The 22,377-nt window shown below is 42.4% G+C and overlaps 1 protein-coding gene across 1 annotated transcript in view; it reads left to right on the top strand.

Annotated features, from left to right (window-relative positions):
• Positions 1 to 22,377, top strand: part of syt3 (synaptotagmin III) — a 180,405-nt gene that overhangs the window by 61,702 nt on the left and 96,326 nt on the right. Inside the window, exons 4-5 of the mRNA XM_079564459.1 lie at positions 9,055 to 9,432; positions 17,137 to 17,293. Of these exons, the coding sequence (XP_079420585.1) occupies positions 9,055 to 9,432; positions 17,137 to 17,293 (535 nt within the window). The remainder of the gene's footprint in view (positions 1 to 9,054; positions 9,433 to 17,136; positions 17,294 to 22,377) is intronic.

Here is a 22,377-nt window from a genome sequence, read left to right as displayed (position 1 = left end):
ATGGACCTGATTTTGGCTTGACTTTATTTGTGTGTGATGAACATCCCCCAGAAAAAGATTTTAAAAAGTTTTATATAGCGCTTTTCTGGACACTCAAAGACGCTTTACATTGCACTATTCATTCACTCCATGCTCGTGTCATGGAGTATCTGCCCGTGTCATCAGGGAAGAAGAAATCCATTGAAGGGAGTAACCTGGTAGTTCAGGATGTTCAGGTCGTCGGATGATTTCATTCTTTGGGCTCATAGTGTTGCTGAACTTAGTCCTGACCAACTGCAGCAACCGCAGATCATAATAGTTACTTACATCCAGGTGGCGACTATTGTTGTTGCTGTCAGGCAGTGTATTGTGGGCATGTTGCATCTCTTTCACCATTTAAAGCTGCGTGTACTAGGGCACTAGGGTTGCAACTCTTACATGTAAATGAGAGAGTGCTACGTGAGTATAAAATGGGCAAATACTTGGTGAATGACCTCCTAAGTGTATAACATATCCTCTAGGTTCGCTCTAATCCTCCCAAAAACTTTAAAATAAAATCTATGATCAAAAGAGAATGGAATTAAAACCCTCCTGTCTTCAATAAATGTCCACTTAACAGAAGCTTTGAGTCCTGGCCCCACCACGATAACCCTGTGCCGGGCTCATTAGTCAGAGTTGTGGTGCATATCTTTAACTTGTTCCATTAGTGCCGGAGAGAGCCGCGGTGATCAGGTGTAGTCAGGGTGATTTAATTTGAACAGAGTTTGGTTAGAGAGGCACAGACTGCAGCTGGATAACTAGTTCACCTCTTGTTCCTGGTGAAGAGCAACATGATGAGAACATGAGGTGAGGACAGGTGCACCAAGTAATCAATGTGCCTGCATGAATATTCAGGGTGGTCAATCTCATGAGCAAAAGACTTTTAGAAACGTGGACCAAGCCAGAACTAAACCCAGGCTTCAATCAGGTTTTGGACGTATTTGCAAATGTAGAAAATGTTTGCTTATGTGAAAGTAGATCAGCAGTTGAGCAATGTGTACGTTTTTACTCATATACTGTAGCATTCTCTCGTTTAACACATCTATGAGAAAAGCAAATTTGCTAGAAAAAACAATGGCCGCTGGCTGCTCTGCTTTGTAACAATGACACCAGAAGCCGCCATTGCTGTAATACCTCCATATCGCCGCTAGTCTCCCATTGGAAAGCATTGCACTGTAGGCACATTAAAAACAACTTTAAAGCCTGGTTTCTAATTTTCTTTAACTTTCTACAGCTAGGTATTCCTCCTGTGATAACGCTGGGTTAGTTACAATTAAAGAAACCAGGCTGGTTTTCATGAGAAAAAATTTTGAAATCTCGTACTAATGAGGGTCGGACTGTTAGCATTGGAGCTGCGCGAGCTACACGTCACGCAAGGGCGGAGTCTACAGTGAAGATCCCGCCCTTTTGCCCTTTTTAGGCACATGCTTCGTCAGAGCTGGGGAGGGGGAGTCTGTAAATCTGCCATGATTTCCCCCTTGAACGTAGTTATTTTGTCAAACCGGGAGGAGTGAGGAATGACGGTCTATTAGTAATATGTCCATGGAAAAAAAGTAGCAGATTTGCCAGAAATAAAGTAGTTCTGGCAAATCTGCTATTTTTTTCTGGAAAAATCTGCCATTATTGCATGTTTCCAAATCTCGAAAATTTGCTGCTACTTTTCTCTTTTTCTTTCTCTCTTGAGTTGTCTTCTGTACTCTGTAGCTGAAGTGTCAGAGTACGCTTCAGCCACAGAGTACTCATGAAACTGAACTCGGTCTCATGATTTTCTGTCTGAACGGTTCTAATCTCATCTGATCAGGTAATTTAGCAGTGACCAGCTGAGATTAGGACCGTTCAGACTGAAACTCATGTGTCATGGAGGTCGCTACGGCTTAGAACAAAAAAGACTCTTAAACTACAAAGACGTTTACCTACAGGTGAGAGTAGCTGTTCGTATAAGGGAGGGAATTAGCCTTTGCGAAACTCCTCCCCATGGTCTTTATCCTTGGTGTTGCTGACGAAGCCTTTTGGATGAAAAGCGAAACGTTCGAGACTTCAACTTCAGAGTACAGAAGACAAGAACCTTTATTGAAGATAAATCAGGAACATTTTAAATGAAACCTGCCTTGATAATAGTCACCAGGCCATGTGAGCCTGAATAATCCAGTTGAAAGGCCTGGACCACAACACATCTTGCATATGCACATGCGCGAGCTCCTGTTTCCTCAATGTCACCGAGATCCGAAGGTCGGCGTAGACACAGTAGGACGAGCTGTTTCTCAATGACAAAGCCGTTCGAACTTCAGTGTGAGCGTTCAGCCAATTCTGACACATCTGCAGTGAGAATAACTAACCGATTAGGCCTGTATTCAGCTTCTGTGCGGTTTCTAAAATAAAAAAGAATGAAAGTACAAATCCATATTACACCCCAGACGTCCAAAGCTCCTTCAACCCAGGGAAGCACTTCAAAACATAGGATTGATTTCATTTTGTGAGACCACTTTCAATCCAACTCATTGAAAGCTAAGTAAGCATAGCCAGAATGAATGTCGAAGCATTTTTATAAATCTTCTGCTTGTGAATGATCTGATTCTGAAAAAAAAAGCACTTGAGAAACTAGTTTGACTCGCAGATGAACCTGGTCTAAAAGGCACTTCACGCTTTTTACGCTCATGGTTTCTCTTTGCCACCGACTGAGGGTGAGCTGCTGCCAGGCTCAGTGTTGCTCTGCTCTGGTCGACCGTGGACTCCTGCTGCTTAAATGTGATAATGTGCACTCTGCTACATAATGACTCATTTCCACCCCTCCAAGATCCGACGCCCAACCCCCAAACTCAAACTCTCTTATTTCTAAATCCTTCAAGCATTTCGGATTAAAACGGCACACACGGACACGTCACTGCTGCTGGCAATTGCTTCTGCGAGCCCAACATCCTCCTCTGTGCCCCTTTTTAAACTCATGAGTGGATAAACAGAAGAACTTAAGCAGGTCTAAATCAGTACGGGTTTATTTAATCCAGAGAATTTAACCGAGACATGCAAAAACACGAATCTTTAAGCGCCAACAGTGATACAGAGCTGTCGTTTTTTTTTATAGCTGGACAGAGGCTGGGAGTGGTTCCCTCTCCTGGAGCCACTAAGCATAAAACTGTGATGTGCGCTCATCCCCCAAAACCCTGTGTGAAATATTGCACTTTTACAGTCGTCTCGCTACAGTTTGACCATCATCTCGCTTTGACTGAAGTGAAGTTGTGTGCATAAACGCTGGTTGAAGGTGAAGATGAGATGCCAGGGATCAGTATGTTCCACTGCATAGGTCCTGGCCCGTAAAGAATAAAAGATCAGATAAACAAAACTACATTTCTGATTTATAACGGAAGTACAGATAAAAAAAGTACAGACAAAGAATCCATCCATCCATTTTCTTCCACTTTTACGTTCCGATAGTGAATCACATTGCACCACCTTATGGCTCCTCCTGCAGGTGGTGGCAAGGACGACCTTACGATTCAAACCGGGTCTGTTGGTCTCTCAAAAGGGGCTTCTGGATTTTAAAGGATTTACAATAAGCTTATTTACATTGTGATTTACTCAAGATTCTACAACATATGATATGAACTATGAACTTGAACTATGACTTTAAAAAAAAATTGGTTTTATATAGCCCTTTTCTGGACACTCAAAGACGCTTTACATTGCACTATTCGTTCACTCCATACTTGGTGGTGGTAAGCTACTATTGTAGCCACAGCTGCCCTGGGGTAGACTGACGGAAGACCAGTCTGTACCATTGGCCCCTCCGACCACCACCACTCTCTCACCCACGCACTACATTCGCTAGGCTTCCTGGTGTTCCCAAACGGTCTACCATCCAAGTCCTCTTCCCTGCTTAGCTTCCAAGGTCTGACGGGATTGGGCAGAGCTTCTGATTCAACCAAGACTTGGGCTTGTTAAGTTTATTTATTTAAAGGGACCATGTACAATCATAAATGTTGCCATTTGATGCATTGTACCAGAGTTAGCCTGAGGCTGATTTACATCTGCAGTCCCTGGCAGGGAACGGACAACCCATAACGACGAGACGAAATTCACAAAACAAGCTTTTTTGCTTCCGATACCTTCTGTGGGTTTGAGAATCTGCCGATATCCGATATTAACCGACACCAAGAGACTTTCTTAAAACTAGCTGCTATGAGTGAAAAGTGAATGGTTCTCTTTTCTCCATTTTAAGATCAATGAAGTCTTTTCTTGTCACATTTACCAAGGATCACTGGATTTGTGTACATTAAATATCCTTGGCTTTAAGACCACTTATATGAACAACTCATATAAAGTGCATTGCAACTTGTGCATCTCAAACATGATATATCAGTTAATCAGTTATTCTTTAACTGCATTTCATAAATTAAAAAAACAACACATTAGCCCACTTTAGATCTGTCTATCATAGTTCCTGTCCCAGCCTTGATTAGTTGCCACAAGCTTTAGCATGCTGTTGCTCGCCGCTGCATTTTGTGGCAATAATACATTTGCGGAGGTTAAAGCTAAACTAATGAAATTCCCAAGGTTCTGCCCTTCAAAATGCGGTACAGCATGGCCAATATTCACCTAGATCTAGTTGGTGAAAGTTGTGTTTTTAAGGCATTAAGCGCCAAAACGGGTTCAGTATCAGATATTTGTAGCCAATACCCGACATTGTTTTTTTTTCCAGTATCGGCTCCGATATCCAATAGCAGTATCGGATCGGTGGATCCCTAATAGAAACAAATTCAGTCAACAGATTCATGGATGAATTATGTATCAAAAACAGGTCAGACTGGACTTGGACTCTTCACCATGACGTACATGAGTATTCAGGGACAAAATCAAGTCTTAGCAAAAGCTCAGCCAGATTTCTAATAGTCTCTTAAACCAAAGACTAAACCAGGACTGATTCAGGTTTGAACAAAGGCTGGACGAGAACAGAGTTTGGCCACGTCTCTTCGATAATCTACAGCACTAAACCAAGAAAAAGGACTTGGCCATAATCCGGGACTAAACTGAGAGGGATTGGATTAACTTGACAGAACCAGGTCTAACCAAGGCTGAATTTGTTGCAAAACCATCAACAATCGGGACTTGTACAGACACGCTGGCTGTTTCCAACGCCGGATCCTTTTATTTCTCCCCGTCTCCCTGGCGGCCTCTCCTCCCCCCGCCGCGTTCCTGCGAGCTCAGATTGAAGCGTGTAGGCCTGTCCTCTGCGTACTGGCTGAATTTACGCCCACTCCGGACATCCCCGCGCCCCCCCCCCCCCTGTGTGATTCGTGATTCAGAGCTTTGATTTGTGGACGTGGCGTGGGAGGAGGGGGGATGTCTGTTGCGTATGCGGTTGATTTGCGATGCGTCTGTAACGTCTCAATGTACACACAGGAGCGGTAAGTAAAGCCACGGCGTTTGATACGAGCTCAAGTGCAGCGGTGTGGGCATAATCGCCATGTGCAAAGCTGTATGTGTTCCTCTTTCATATGGAGCAGAGGCCAGTGTCCCTGTATCCATTTTGTGGCGTTTCCGTATGAAATATTTAAAAGGGAAATCCACAAATGTAGCACCTGATTGTTATTCATCCAACAACACCTCTGGATCTGCAGACATGCAAGAGGCATTTTACCTGAATGCATCCCAGTTCAGCTCAACATAAGCACAGAAAGTATGTCGTCTAAAACAGAGGTTCACAAACTCACACAAAGTATCAAAAAAAGATTTAACCTCCGAAGTACCACCAAGTCTATTGTGAAGATGGAATCAAGACTAAAGCACGTCTACACAGCATTAAATACATTTCTGGAGTAGAACATAGTGAACATAGAACACAGAGTGGTGTCTGTTATCCATAATCTACTGACCATATAGTGAGTTTTATTCATGGATCTATGATGGTTTTACTCCGCTCCTCTTTGCTCCACTACAGTCCACAAGCCACAGGTGACAAGTAGAAAAACACGGCCGAGTCAGTCTGTGTTTTTGGACTGACAGTAAAAATCACTGACAGGTTTTTCTGCTTTAGTCCTGTTACGTCTGAAGAATAAACTCGCCTCCTCGTCTCTTCTGTAGATCGTAAATCCATGAATCTTCTTCTTCTTCTTTCAGGGTAATGGCGGGCTGTTAGCCAGACTAAGGCGCATGCCCCACCTACAGTATCGGTTGTGTTACTCTATGCCTTTGAGAATGTTAACAGTCTATATTCTGGATATCAATCCAGACTCTCCTAAAAAAGAAAACAGTTTTTGGATTCCCTCCCTCCCCCAACAGCCCTTTAAGACTCCAGTCTCGTCCTGCTTTCATCGCCGACCTCTTCAGTCTGAAAAATCCATGAATCAGCTTCTTTTTCACTGTTTACATTCCACAAAAGTTTACTGCGCATGCGCCCTCTACATCATGTTCTATTATCTGTGTTAGCGTCACAGCGCCTCACACAGGCCTGGAAGATGAATTGCGCCGTTTTCACAGACCTGAGTCGACCCATGTGGACGCACACTTTTACTGAGCTTCAGGCTTACAAAGAAAGTTTCTGAAAACGTAAGCGTTTTGTCTTCGTGTGGATATAGCCTTATCCGAGTGCATGTTCTCCAGTTTTACCCAAATCTAAAAGCTTCTCGATTGGAGCTTTCAGCTATTTGAATGCTAAGACCTACAAAACTGATTGCAACTTTTCTGTCACAAGTGTTTTTGTCGTGTTTTCTTCTCTTTTTTTGCCACTTTTTCATAGTTTTTGCGTTGCGTTTTCATTGGGTTTTGGTTACACGTTAGCATTAGCCCGATGCTAACATGATGCTCCCTGATGGTAGCAGCACATATTCAGTATTCAGATCATGGCTGGGGTCAGAGGGGATGTTCAATGGCAAGTGTTTAGTGTCACAGAAAAGGGAGATGGTCAAGAAAATGTATTTTACATTCTAATAGCAATTGATATTTTATTTATTGTTGAAGCACATGTTCAATCCATGGTTTTGTTTGTTTAGTCAAAGCTGAATGACATAAGAATTGTTTTGTTTGACGATGTAAAACTGCCCTTTTTTTCCAAACCATCGCTTTGTTGCCGATAAAAGAATCCAGGTCAGGAGGTTTAGTGTTGTAAAGAAGAGCCTGAAGGATCTCCCCTGTAGAAATCGATCATTGACCTAAACAGTATTGATCCGAAGTGATTGGCTTTATTTATGTCTTTATCGGAGAGACGCCTGAAGCTCAGACTGTTATTTAGTGAAGCAACAACAACACTGTGGGCTTTACTGGAAGAACGACTTTGATCAGCAACAAAAGCTGGTCAAATTAGTTTCTGAGTTGGAAAATGCTGTCAGACTGAAAACCCAAGGCTTTTTTTTTCCTTTTTTTGAGTTGCTGAGGGAAACAAATGCACAACTCAAAAGTGCTAGTTGTGCTCATGTTTGTTAGTGACACTGTTTATAAAAGCTCCTAATTTATTCATTCTCATTATTCGAATCAACATGTTTTCTCAAATATTTGTGAGGCTAATATTTATTCATGATTGAATCCTGTTTTAGTTTTATATTCTTGGAAGAGCCTCTAGTTAGACAAGGCTAGACTAGACTATAGCTCTTGTTATTGTTGGATATGTGTAGAAGTGACACTTTTTAGACGTGTGTGTGTGATTATGTCACCTTTACCTTTTCTTTAGAATATTAGAATACTGATTTTTATTGTGTATTAATCGGAAATATCTGAAATGTTCACATTGTTTTGTTTTGTCATGTTCCTGCTAAATTATAAATCAGACTTTTATGCTTAGCTACTTCATAGGAGGACTGTTGTTCACCAAATACTTTTTACTCTTAGTGCAGTAAATATTTGGTCTATTTTAAAGTGCATCATGATGTAATATTTAGAGCTTTTTACCATGTTCTCTCATAAAAAACAAACCTTGCGTCGTGTTTCGAGCCGCTAGCACATCTTTGAGTAATCGTTGGATCTTCAGTGGTGTCTGTTCGGTTCTAGCACCACGAGAACAGTGTCCTTCAAGTTTCATCTGAGGTTCTACATATGCAGGCCTCTTGATCTCATGCTAAGCTTAACCCTTTCATCACAAAGTAAAAACACTCGCCATCCCTTCACCTCAGCCACAAAGGCCAGTGGTCTGAGCAAGAGGAAAGGGGGTCAGCCACATCAAGGCAATAACATCAGCAAACATAGATCAGAGGAATAGTGTCAAAACCAGACTTAGAGAGACTTATCCATGCATTTGTCTCCAGCAGGTTAGACAACTGTAACGGCTGCTCACTGTCAGCTGCAGAACATCCAGAACGCTGCTGCTCGAGTCCTGACAAGAACCAGGAAATACGACTATATTAGTCCAGTGCTCCGGTCTCTGCACTGGCTTCAGTCACTCAGAGAACAGAATTAAAACAGCTCTGCTTGTTACAAGTCTTTTCATGGTTTAGCGCCAAAGTACATATCTGACATGTTACAGCCGTATGAACCATCTCAGCTCTGAGAACCTCAGGGAGGGGCCTCCTGGTGGTTCCCAGAGTCAGGACTAAACACAATGAGGCTGTGCTTCAACAGTCTTCATGAGGACGTGAGACAGGCCTCAACTCTGACAATGTTCAAATCCAGTCTTTTTGCCCATGCATATGAAAACCGAATGTATTTTATCTGCACTCTTGCCTTTTACTGTATTTGATTAATTTTATGTTGATGTTTTATTGATTTGATCTGTTTTCTTAATTCATAATTCTATGCAACTGTGAAGCACTTTGAATTGCTTTGTGTATGAACTGTGCTCTACAAATAAACTTGCCTTGCCTGGCAGCATTGTAGATAATATGTATTTACCGGATTATTGGGGCAAGCGTAGCTCAGTTAGTGTTTGGCATTTGTCTACTGACTCAAAGGTTGGCGGTTCAAATGGAGTCGTGTCCTTCGGCAGTACACTCAACCCACCCCAAGTGTCCGCTGAGTGATTGAGTGTTTTGTTCATTGTTGTAATGAGAATAGAAAAGCGCAACATGAATCTGATCTTCTATTACCTAATTTGTGTCCTCTCCTCTCCCCCCTCAGAGATCTCGGTGAGCCTGCTGTCAGTCATCGTCACCTTCTGTGGGATCGTGCTGCTCTCCGTGTCTCTGTTCGTCTCGTGGAAGCTGTGCTGGCTGCCATGGCGGGACAAGGAGGGCGGAGGACTCAGCCTGACCGCGGGGCTCTTGCCGGGCAGCGGGGGTTTGGCCAGTCTCGGGGCAGCCACGGGCCCCTCCCTGCTGCCGCCCCTGCTCCAGAGGAAAGAGGGGCACTCGTCCTCCTCCCTTTACCCCACGCTGGGACAGCAGGGCCACCCGCACTTCTCTGACGTGGTGGGGCTGGAGAGGGGCGAGGTGGTGGGCGGCCCGGAGACGCAGGAGCATTCCTATCTGGATATGGACTCCTATCCCAACAATGCAGGTGTGTTATTGTCAAAGTGATGCTTTTCCTGATTGATAGGACCACGCCACTAATTGATGAAGCTCATTTCTCAAAATCATGGCTCTTGTGGTAGTAGAATGTAGTGCACTCATCCTGTGGGCAATTTAGAAAATAAATGACCCAGTTCAAGTGACGATTTAATAGATGGATGGATGGATGGATGGATGGATGGATGGATGGATGGATGGATGGATGGATGGATGGATAGATAGATAGATCTGTTGCAAAATTCTCCGTATCAATACAGAGACATGATTTCAAGACTAAAGTTGTCTTTTATCTGTCCTAAAGGAGATTTCGTGGACACACAGGCTGCCACATAAAAATACACTTAATGACTTAATGACAAGGACAGTGAACCACACAATTCAATACAAAGCATTACAAAACAATCGTAAATGGGAATGAGTTCTTATACCTTTTTCAGTATCTCTTTTTGCTTTTAATAAGAACTCTATAGCGTCGTCCGGATGGGAGCAGCTCATACTGGGAGTGCAGGACATGGGATTGATCTGAGATCATTTTCCTTCCCTGTTTGGTGGCAATCTCCGCAAACATTACTATCATCAGATAAGAGAATCCTGTCCTGATCTCACAATGGAGAAATTCACTTGTTAAAAAAGAACTAAGTAACTTGTTTACCTTAATAAATCCTTTCCGTAGTCCCTCTTGGGGGTAATACACGTGTTAATGGGATGATTGGGGGGTCATTCATCCCCCCCTGGTGTTTCTGGCCAGAAAACCACAATTGTAACTGCCCTGCCACCGGGTTGGAGTCACCAACACACACTAATGGGATCACAAAGAAGAAGCTAACAGGCTAACGGGCAAAGCTAACTGCGGGCTAGCGCCACTTAAACAGTATTTACAGCCAAGTTTGAGTGAAACAAATGATCTCATGATATTGTACAACAGGATGTACAATATCCCTCTGTCCCTTTGTCTTTTCTGTCAGCGTAGTATTTAGTCTCACCGACAATTAGTGGGTAAAAAATCGCGACATGCTACGACACATGCAGTGGCGCTTATGGCCTCTAGGGGCATGAGTTACTCAGAACTGCTTTAAATCAGCTCTCAAGAAACACTCAAAGACAGGAAATGTGAAAAGAATTAAATAGTAAATAAAGGTGTCTTATGTACAATGAATGCAAATAATACTCTCAGTCTACGCAGAAAGTACAGTCTTTGTTGTACACGACTGCAGAGTTTTCATGGACGTCCCACATAAGGCTGGGGTCAATTCATTCAATTTCATTCATTCAATTTCATAAAGACATGAAAAACATTTGTCCACACGCCGCTGCAGACTTTGATTTCATGAGTTACGCTCCTCATTTAGTTTCAGGATGGACTGATGAAACTCGTTAAAGCGCAGCACGCAGCACCGACACCTGATGGTAACAGCACATATTCAGTATTCAGATCATGGCTGGGGTCAGAGGGGATGTTCTGAGCCAGCCGCAATGTGCCTGGAACATACTGTACGGGGTTAATTATACAATAAATAAGTATACAATTTGGCTCCAAAATAGAACAAAGCCTGCATGCATATATTACACACTGAGCCCTGCTTAGACCTGGTCCCGGTACAGTATAGTCCTAGTTCAGACCTGCTCATTTTTTTAAAGAAACGATCAGGAGACAGTGGAACTATTTGTGCTTAACGATCGCGAGTGCTAATTAGGGTCTTCTCGGTTTTAAAACTTTAGTGAGCCGTATCTCCGTCATTCCTCGGCCGTTTTTCCGAAAGCGAGTCAAGGAGCTCAGGGGGCAGCGCTTTCTGTTTGTTTTCATCTCGGCTCTCGTTACTGCCCGAGGTCCGCCATTCCGTGACCTCTTTACCCTTTAACTGTATGTTTTTATTATAAACAATACACAACACATCATTAAAACAGCATGTCTTATTGCAAAGACCTCTTATATCTACAGTGGCTCGTCTTGTGACCGCTGCTATCCACTACTTTTCATGCCTTTTACGGAAATAAACCAATTAGCATTTAGCGGACGTGATGACAGCTGTAGGTTGCGTTCACGTGACATCACAACAATCAAAGAGCCCATAGATACAGACGGCATCGCGTCATAGAAGGGGGTGTGGCTTCGCCGAGGGGGAAAACAGAATTTTTCACTCTCTTTAGCCATTTTCTGGTGGAATATGAACTTATTTATCACACATGTATAAAGTCATGTCTAAATCAGGTCCATATGGATATTTTTTCACAGCAGATTGTTCAATAGAAGCGAAAAAAACGGCAGTAGCATTAGCACGATGCTAACATGTAGCATCATGTTAGCATTCTCTGTTGTTTACTCTATGTATTGATGGGCTGTTGAACCGCTTTGCTCCTCTCCATGTCTTTGTATCTTTATTTAGTAGAAAACTATATTCATAATTGAGCATTTGTTGAAGTAGTTTTTGAATAATTAGATAAAGTTTAGATTTCTCTCCAAATTGTTTTCCCCCTTAACTGTTTTCAAACATGGCCATATATGGGAGATTCCAGAGAGACCGTCTGTATCTATCTATATATAGTCCGGGAGCCAGACCCCCTCCTCAGGCACATTTCTGCTACCTTTTCCAAGCTAGTATCTCTCATTAGAGGATACCTTGGGTCATTACCAGTGGGGACCCCCCGTTGCAACTCGGCCCCGTTCGGCTTGTGGGACCCCAAAAAACACTTTAACGGGACAGGGTTCAGACGGAACTTTGTGATCCCATCCAAAGTGGTGCTGTGGACACTTACAGAGTTAAAGATGAATGAAATTCAGCTTTTTCTTAAACTATAGTAGTGAGTGACGTAACTTTGTCAATTCCCTGTGACGGTTGGCCTCAGCCACCAATTATTTTCCGTGTGTGTCCAGGCCCACATTCTTTCGTGCAGAAAATAGGTAGGTGTGGTTTACTAGGCTACTACTTTTCAAAAAGCTACTTTTCAAAATACTTTTTTCTCTGTATTCTGACACGACAGAATGGCATGATCAGAATACGGGGAAGAGTGTGGACATACAGACACAGCCTATGTCTCTTGGCTGGCCTTGGACGATGCCGTGACAGAAAGGGAGGCAGGGGACAGGGTTAATTGGTGACAGAGAACTTGCTGTGGCTTATGTGGAGAGTATACGGTTCATTAAACCTTTATTGAATTGATAAACTTTCATGCTTTGACCTTGGGCAGTCAGAGACATTGTCAGGAGTAATATCATAGATTGGTGGTGTTGGAGGATATGAAGAGGCTCTTGGTTCTCCTGCTGTGTTGGAGATGAAGCAGATGACGTTCCGGATTAAATTGAAGGATGGAGACAAGAGAGGGCGTATTTACAGCAGGAAAGGCTTGCATTATTTTTTTGTATTCTGTCTTAGTTTCATGGGGAAAAGTGACACACGGAACGCCATAGACAAAAAACAAAAAGGCTCAGTGTACCTCAGCTGCCACTCACGGTATAACTTGACCCAGTGGGCACCTATTCCTTATGGCACCTGTCACAACACCGTCGCACCAGCTTTTTTACAGGCAAAAACAGAAGCTAGCCAAAACTCCACTGTCCACAGCTTTAACTTAAGACGTTTACATCGAAAAAAGGAAGAAAAAAACTCTTGTTGTGCAAAGATCGCCCAATAAACAGTACTTTTTCCCAGTTGGTAACTTTCTTTTTCTCGAATGAGCTCAGTCTTGACACGATAAATGAGTCAAGGACCATTGAATTAAGGGAATGTTTTAAGGCTGATAGTAAAAGTACTTAGCTCAGGCTGTTCATCTTGCTTCTTCACTGTTTTTCTTGCACCCCAACTCCACCGCATAAATACTTGTACTTCACAAGCTCTTGACTCCTGAGTGATGATGAAAATCCAGATATTTGGCCGTTAATTGCTTGCCTAACCAGGATATTTCCCTTGAAACCAGACACTGAGTCAGCGATGCTCATACTTTAAAGTGTGGATGGTGGATGAATGATGGATTAAAGATAGGCAGGAGTCTGGATGTTTTATGCAGGAGAAGTTCATTTACCATCATTGTGGGACCTGGAGACATGAACTCAAGCCGATAATGGGACATGTCTGGCTTTGGGATAAATACCCTCTGTTGTACGCCACACTGATATGCAAGCCAAAACATGCAGTGCCTGAGAGACAAACCGTACAGGATGACCCAATATGAAAAATATTATAATATTCAGGTTTTGTTTAAAGCCGATAACAAAATATTGCCAATCAACATCCAAGAAAGGTTTGAACAAAGAAAGTCAGAATAATTAGAAAGGAACAGAATGTCTCAATAACCCGGGTTTAATTCCAAAGCAATGGAACGAAGTGTCACAGTGACAGGAATTAGTTTGTGGAATAAACTTCAGAAAGAAATAACAGCGTCAGGAACTCTCCTGGCATTCAAGAAACAAATAAAAGCTGCATAGTTAAATAAGTTTGAAAATTTGATTTGGACAGAAATAATGTGGGATATTTGATTTACCCTCTTAACAGGGGTAAATACCAGCGCATTTTCTTTGTCTTTACCCAAATCTAAAAGCTTCTGGAGCGACATGGATCTTATAGCGTATAGGCCAGTGTAACGCCTCATTTGAAAGCTAAGACCTACAAAACTAATCGCAACTGTTTCTGTTGCCTAGTTGCTGTTTTTGTTGTTTTTTTGTCACTTTGTCGCTTTCATCCTCGTTTTTCAAGAAGCTTTTAGATTTGTGTAAAAAAAATTGCTCGGTTCAGGTGGGGGTTAAGAAGAATATCATGGTTTTGTTGTAATATTTAAAGAGTTGCGTTGAAGAATTGTCTTGATAGAACTCGCTGATAGAACGAAATAGCCATTTAATTTTATTCTATAAAAGTGTATTTTGCTCGCTTGTTTTATGATCTACATGTTTCAGAATCAGAATAGGTTTTATTGTTATGAGCAGGTTCACAACTAGGAATTTGACTCGGTACGTTTGTGCAGGTGTGTCAAACGCACCCGGGCGACCGTTAAATGGCGGCCCTTTTTTGCTGAAATTACAAAATCACATGAGGCAATAAAGCAATATACATATACACAAATAATACACAGTTGGACAATACACATTCAGTGCAGAAAACACACTTTTTCTTTGGCACAAAAGGTAGGGATGGTGGGGGCTGGAGATGAGTGAGGCAGACTCAGCGAGAGGGACTGGGTTATCTACAATATATATAAGAAGATTTAGTCATTCAATGGATAAAATATGTATAATTAAAAAGTACTGCCAAGTAGACATAATAAGGCCAAGTAAGATTTTTCATAGATCAGCAAATTATAGGCTGGCTATTGCAATATGAGGTGACCTGATATATACGTATAATATGTCACAAAATACTTAAGGTCCTCCACCTGACTGAGAGTTATATTTTTGCAAACCCAGCTTAAACCAAAAATGCATAGTATTGTAAAACTGTGCAAAAGTTCCGTTTCAGTCAGGATTTTTCTAACTCTTGACACCGTGTACGGTCCTGAATTGTTTTTTTTCTAACTCTTGTTTTGACACAAATTGACGCATTGCTCCTGATTTCTGCTAAATTGAATGGAATGTTTTAGTAATGTATTCCAATAAAACCAGAGACAGTTATCTTGGAATTGTTTCCTCGTATCGTTCAGCCTTTAGCCCCGGTCTTCCCCTGCGCTCGGCCACCTGCAAACAACAAATCTCTCTGGCTTGTCTTCCCGATAACAAACAGCTGTAATATGTTCTCCCTGACGCTGCACTCATGGCCTTTAGGTGTTGTCAGAGCTACAAAGTGTTCCTCTTGGATAATTAGACAGGCCGACTAATCTGGCATTTGTTTTCGCCTCCCTTTGTCTCCCTTACTGTAAATCAATGTCCGCTAATGTAGTGCCTCCTGCCCCTAAATGCCCAACTTCTTCATTAAAAGCTCTGTCTCTCTGCACAAGGTTTGAAATAAATAGTGGGATAGTGCAGCAGCTGAAGGATCGGTGTCAGCTGTCTCTACCAGTTGCATGCTGGGTAATCGGAAGTTGGGACGTACTTTTAGGCCTTCAGAAGAAAAAAGAGAACATGAATAATGGACTCACACAGACACTCCACTTACCTGGGCTTAGGTGAGTTGATGGGTAGTTCTCTGGTCTTATACGATACTATACGAAAGACTTTGTTAGCGTTTAGCCTCTCCCAGCACAGGTTTAACTCCAAACTGTGAGAAGATACCAAGCTGTTCCACGGTTTTAAATGCCGTTAGGTGAAAAGTTGCACGATCCAAGTCTAGTTACACAAAATTAAACATGTCCACGTGTAACAAGTAAGTGGATAAAAAAAGGGCACTATATTGTGAGGCGTAATAACACCTTAAGAGCAGACGTTGAAGGAAGGAAAGAAAGAAAGAAAGAAAGAAAGAAAGAAAGAAAGAAAGAAAGAAAGAAAGAAAGAAAAAGAAGGGAAGAAGGGAAGAAAGGAATGGAAGAAAGAAAGGAAGAGAGAAAGAATGTTAGGAAGAAGGGAAGGAAAGAAAGAAAGGAAGGAAAGAAGGAGTGAAAGAAATAAGGAAAGGAAGGAAAGAAGGTGAGAAGAAAGAAAGAAGAATGAAGGAAGGATGAAAGGAAGGAAGGAGTGAAAGGAAAGAAGGAAAGAAAGAAATGAAAGGAAGGAAGGACAGGACAGGAAAGGAAAGGAAGGAAGGAAGGAAGAACAGGAATGAATGAATGAAGGAAGGATAGAAAGGAAGGAAAGACAGGAAAGCAAGTAAAAAATGTTAGGTAAGGATGAAAGAAAGTAATGACGGAAGGGAAGAAAGAAAGAATGAAAGGAAGGAAAGAAGGAAGGAAGGAAAGAAGGACAAAAGAAAGAAAGGAAGAAAAGAAGGAAGGAAAGAAAGGAAGTAAAGAAAGGAAGTAAAGAAAGGAAGTAAAGAAAGGAAGTAAAGAAAGAAAGAAAGAAAGAAAGAAAGAAAGAAAGAAAGAAAGAAAAAGAAAGAAAGGCAATAGTGACCAATGTATTAAAAGTGCGGTATATTTTTTATTTGCATAACTCAAAGCTGACTGTGGAGACGCGTCAGGCCCAGATTATGTGTGTTGTGTCCCATGTGAAAAGAGAAAGCGTTGGAACCGATCCTACAGTCTCTAATTATCAAAGTGAGCGCCCTACGAGGTGAGCTAAAATTCCACCCGGGCAGTTTAAATCACGAAACTCCCGGGCTGAAATGAGGTCCCAGCGCGCCCCTGCTCTCTCCTGCCGTCGGGAAGGAGATGCATCAGCTCTAGATCCAGCAGGATGTTGAACAGTTTTTTTTTTTTGTGCAGCCTGTGAGACTCATAAACGATACGCCCACTTCCCATCGGCCGGTCTCTCATGGCTACACTAAACTAGCTAAGCACTGTTATTAGTGTGAATAGATGTCGGAGTGTGTCTGATGGCTAAATCTTTATAAATTAGGATCAATACAAATGGGTGTTTAGGGGTATTTAACACTTCCTAGCCTTTTTATTGAATATTTATAAAAAGATTTACTATTTGAGTAGTGGTGGATATTCGAGCCACAACGTCACGCATGTGCAGTTTTCCATGTTTTCACCCCTCCCACTCCCCTCCCACTTAGAAACGCTTCAATCGTATTCACCAAAAGACTCTGTACCTGCGAAAGAAGCAGGAGCACTATCTCAGAAGAGAATGATTCATCCTCTGATCGTCTCCTGGTGTGTTTTTATTTTTAAGGTACGCTGAAGCTGAGTCAGACCTCTCCGGACGTCCCGAACTCAGAGGGAGGAGGCGGAGGAGGGGGAGGAGGAGGAGGAGGAGGAGGAGGAGGGGGAGGAGGAGGAGCCCAGAAGGACCTGCCCAACGCCCATTCGCAGCAGCAGGTCACAGCGCGGTGAGTGGACAGTCTGATTTCATCATAGGCATGCAAGGAAAAGCCCATTACAAAAGTGCGACATCGCCGTTACACGTATCCATGGCAACGTTTTTAGCTACTAATGACCAATACGTTGCGTCATCAGCTCTACATAAAATCTGTCGTGTGGACAGAGAAAAGTCTGCGTTTGTGGAGATATCAGGATGCGTGTGGACATGGCCTAATTTAGCTGTTTCTTCTTCTACAGTGTCAGTGCTTCATTCTGTACTTCCTGGTTACAACTGTATCATCGTCAAAACCCAAAATGTCCCCCATAATGTCCTCCACATTATTAAAGGAACAGGCCACCGTTTTTCCATACCGAGACATGTTCTCACCTGAGCTTAGACGAGTTGATGCGTACCTGTCTGGTCTTTGTGGAAGAGCGTGGTAGCTTCCAACTTCACCCCTGTTTGGAGATATAGGAATATACTGGGAGAGGCCTAATGCTAGCAACATCTTTGGTCATTTTGCGTGACTGAGAGCACACAGTTCTTCCATTCTGAGATATGTTCTTGCCTGAGCTTAGACGAGTTGATGCGTACCTGTCTGGTCTTTGTGTGTGCCCGTGGAGGAGCGTTGTAGCTTCCGACTTCACCCTCCTTTGGAGCTATAGGAATACATTGGGAGAGGCCAAATGCAAAGACCAGACAGGCACCAATCAACTCGTTTAAGCTCAGGTTTGAACATATTTTAGTATGTAAAAATGGTGGCCTGTTCCTTTAAGGTTCCAAGCTTAAATAAAGGCATGGTTTAAACCCCTTCAGTGCACCCACTTTAATGTTTCACTGCACTGACCACCATCTGCAGCCTCCATGCCGTATACTCTTGATGTGTGGACCTCGATGAAAAAGGTTTGGATATCCCCCCTGCTTTATATTATATCTGCAAAAGCACCTTGGATACCGACTGTTCCGGGTGTGCAGAGCTTAACGCCGGGTGTACATAGGATGTTTTTCTATAAGGCACTTTTTGGTGTCACTCCGCATGCTATAAAATCAAGGAGTGGATTACAGTAATCTAACCAAGAGGTAAAGAGCAGGGGTGAAAGTGTGTTCCGTTAAAGGGTCCCAAGAGGGAGAAGAGGAGCTCTCTCTTACTCCCGCTTGCTTACACACAAAACAGTAGTCCTCCTATAATACCAGACTGTGGGCTCAAACGCGTTGAAGTTTAGCCACTTAAATGCAATGTCGAGGGCAGACTGAGTCTAATCCGCCGTCTGTCCCTGAACTTTCTGCTTACACAGTCACGGGTGGTTGTGCGAGTTTGGCTGCGAGCCGTTGATCATTCCTGTGCATCATTACGCGGCACCAGAGAGAGCCGTCAGCGCCAGGGCAGGCACAAGATCCCCAATTGAAGCTGTCTCATTAGAATGGGGCTAATCAAAACAATGGCGGAACTTTCTGAAGTTTCCCTTTTTGTCAGTATCCTTATTGGGACTGAATGTTTCCTTTTGGCCCTACAAAATAAAAGGAACAGACTTTGTTGTGAAAGGCGTGACATACATTGTAGCAGCACAGACAAAAGCGACTTTCGTCCCACCCAGGAAGGCAGTAGTACTATAGTAGTAATAGTTGCAGTGAGATGCTGTAAGACGGTCCCAAAGTTTCCAACCCTGCAGCTCGTCTTTGGTTGTACGACTTTCCCAACATCAAATGGTCTTTCGTCACAAAAGTCCAAAATCACGCATTGTACTCCTGGCTTAAAGGAACAGGCCACCGTTTTTCCATCTACTGAGATATGAGAATTCTATAAGAGTGAAGATATTGCTGCGTGGACGTCAAAGTGCTCCTATGGTGTTATTACGCCTTACAATATAGTACCCCTTTTTTATCCGCGTAGAAAATCGACTTTCATTTTGTCACTAAATGTATACTTGGATCGTGTAACTACTCATGTAACTGTATTTAAATAGGGAAAACATGGAAGAGCTTGGTCGCTTCTAACTTCACTCCTGTTTAGAGGAGAGGAGGAGAGGCTAAATGCTAACAACGATACATGCCTTTCAGTCGTGTGACTTTTGTTGTTATGGTGGCCATTTTGAATACTGATGTTGAATTATGCAGTACTACAACATGTAACAATATCTCTACTCGGGATGAGAATGAAAGAGAATGCAATCATAATCATTGCTCAAGAAGATAAGAACATGGCCCCTGTTTATGTGAAGAAACCAGTGAGTCACTGTTTAAGCTGCTAGCATGCTACCAGTTAGCATTTAGCTTCAACAGCTCTGCTCTGACCTCTCCAAGTGAAAGCCCCGAAGCACAAACATTTAGCCTTGGATACAACATGTGACAGAGGTCAGAGCTGAGCTGTTACTGTAGTATTTCCTCAGTGTTCATAGATGTGAGCCACACACGTGTTTATCGTGTTGAACGCCGATGACAGTTGCTAACCGGTAGCATGCTAACGTCTTGAGCAGCTTAAACACTGACTCAGACTGAGACTGACATGACAAACTGTAAAAATCACAAAGAAAGGTTTAATGTTAATTTAGTCTGAGGAGTGAATCAGATCTTTAGTAAATCCTGCTGTGGCTCGACAGACAGAGCTGCTACGTCTGTGCCACATTTGCTGGTTATAATCACATAAACGTGTTGTACTCTTATCTTCTTCGGCAATGATTACGAGTATAAATGCCACAGTCAGTCAGTTGTCTTTCATTTTCATCCTGAGTAGAGATATTGTTATATGTTGTAGTACTGCATAATGCTGCTTCGGTATTCAAAATGGCTGCCGGAACTATGCACGATGTCACTGGAAACGCATGTATTTTTGACCAGACAGGTACGCATCAACTCGTCTAAGCTCCGGTAAGAACATATCTCAGCATGGAAAAAACATGACCTGTTCCTTTAAGTCTCTGCTGTTTTTTATTTCTCAAAAGTTGGTGAGTCACAGGTGAAAAGGTTTGCAGACCCGAGCCCTACTTCCAAACCCCGCTGCATTCGGCGAATTGGCGCTTTCATTTGAAACATCGTTTGATCGCCTGTCCATCGACGCCATAAACCGCACATTTCCCTCCGCACGAATCGGATGAACTTTTGCAAAGGTTAATAATGGCCGCGGTGAAGGTTTTTCTGATAGAGAACTTTATATGAAATGAATACAGTGTGGAAGCTGAACCCCGTCCAATCGTCTTTTCTCTCCATGTCTCTAAAGCTTCATTATAAACGCAGGGAGATTAAAGCTAGCGTTACATAACCCGCCTCTCTCACAAACACGGCCATATCTCAGGCAGAGGAGGCCTTTTATGAACAAATGAAAGCCAATATATTACCCATGCACAATACTGTCAAAGCTTATCAAGTAATGAGTCTGTTATTACTAATGGAAAGTGCGGGGAATTATTAGACCTTTGGAAAAATAGCACGGGATCATTTTGCGCGCATTAAAGCACAGAATGAGGTGTTTCTCTTAGGCCTTTGTCATGTAAAATGGACTTTTCTGAGCTTTTATAATGTATTCCCATCAAAAACATGAGACTGTGGAGTGTAGCCGAGGCTTCGCTAAACGTCACCTGAAGTAATCCATGAAGGGCCGACATTTTCCACATACTTGTTCTAATCCTGTCTCGTTTCTGCACAGATTAGCATGTTTGTTGGTATCTGTCGTTGTTTTTAGTTTCATTTTGAACAGTTTCCAAAAGCAGCAAAGGTATTTATGCGCTGTCTGTTACAGAAATATAATAATTATAACATCCTGACACATATCATTCTTAACTGAGGCAATAATGTCTATGTTAAAGAAAAGACATTAAGGAGTGAAAGGGGGCTGGTCAGGATTTTGAACTGACTTGAAGCGCCCTCTGCAGGCAGTAGTGGGAATGTCATGAGGAAAACTATTGCCATTGTTGCAAATCTTGAAATCTGGACTTGTTCACATCTATCTGTGAACAAGTCCAGTGATGGATTATGGGCTTTAAAGAAGGGGTTTTATGCATTTTGCAGTTATTTGGTAATAATCTTAAACATATCTTTATCACTACTGTACACTTTGTTGTAGGGCTGGGCGATTAATTAAAAAAAAATTCAATTAATTCCTGCTTTTAAATACAGACGATGTGGAAAATGGCTAAATCATAAAATCGTGTCTGCCGCCATGTCCGCCTGACGAGCGCCGTGCTGCCGATTTAGCAGCGTTTCAGACACTCCGTAGGAACTGTTTTCATAAATGACACCAGTGTTTCCCAGTGACTTTCTAACGATCTCTGCAGCTTTATAAAAAACGCGCGTTGTGTTTTTGTTCTGCGTGATGGAGTTTTCTTCGCTAAAACAAAGTTTCCCCCGGTCTGCTTCTCTCCCCTTCTCTTACGCTGAGCCATGCTCTGAGCTGCTGTCGCTGCTGCAGCATTTAACTCCGCCCCTTTCCTCATGAGTCTCCATGGAGACGGTTGTCAATCACAGCTGAGCTCGAGGATGATAAAACTAAAGGCTTGTTAAGAAGTTTTACTTTTGAGAACAGACAAAGACTATTTAAAACAGAAATAACATTATTTTAATGGGCCTTATTGTAGACTATATTATGAATCTTAATATTAATAAGTAGAACTCTGAGCAGTTTTCTTCTTATGAAGGATCAGGAGACCTATAATATGAAATCGTAATCATCTAAACTGGGAAAATAAAATTGGGATTATTTTTTGTCTATATCGCCCAGCCCTACTTTGTTGGTTAGAAAAGGCAATATTCTTATAAAAACGCTGAAACAAAATACCCACTGGTTTCACTTCCGAGTTTTCATGCCATCTTTTGGTAACTATGCTGAGTGATTATACTTTGTGATGAAAGGATTAAGTGTGGAAAGTATTTCCTGGATATGTCGGGCCTCAGGAGGCGCATTTTGAAATGCCACTGTAGAAGATCCAAAGTTTGCTCAGTGAGTGGGTCGAAGCCATAGACATAATATTGATAGACGTCTTGTGCTCACTCCGCCCCATTTACATTAATGACTCCATTCGAGAGAAAATCCGTCATGGCTGCCCAAGCTCCTACCACAGAGCATGTTCCAAAAAAGGACAAAAAGCCTCCACAGAGCTCCAGAGCCTGTCAAGTAAAGCT

This window comes from Gobius niger (genome assembly GCF_951799975.1).
Source record: "Gobius niger genome assembly, chromosome: 10".
NCBI lineage: Eukaryota > Metazoa > Chordata > Actinopteri > Gobiiformes > Gobiidae > Gobius > Gobius niger.
This window is presented reverse-complemented; position numbering and strand designations above follow the sequence as displayed.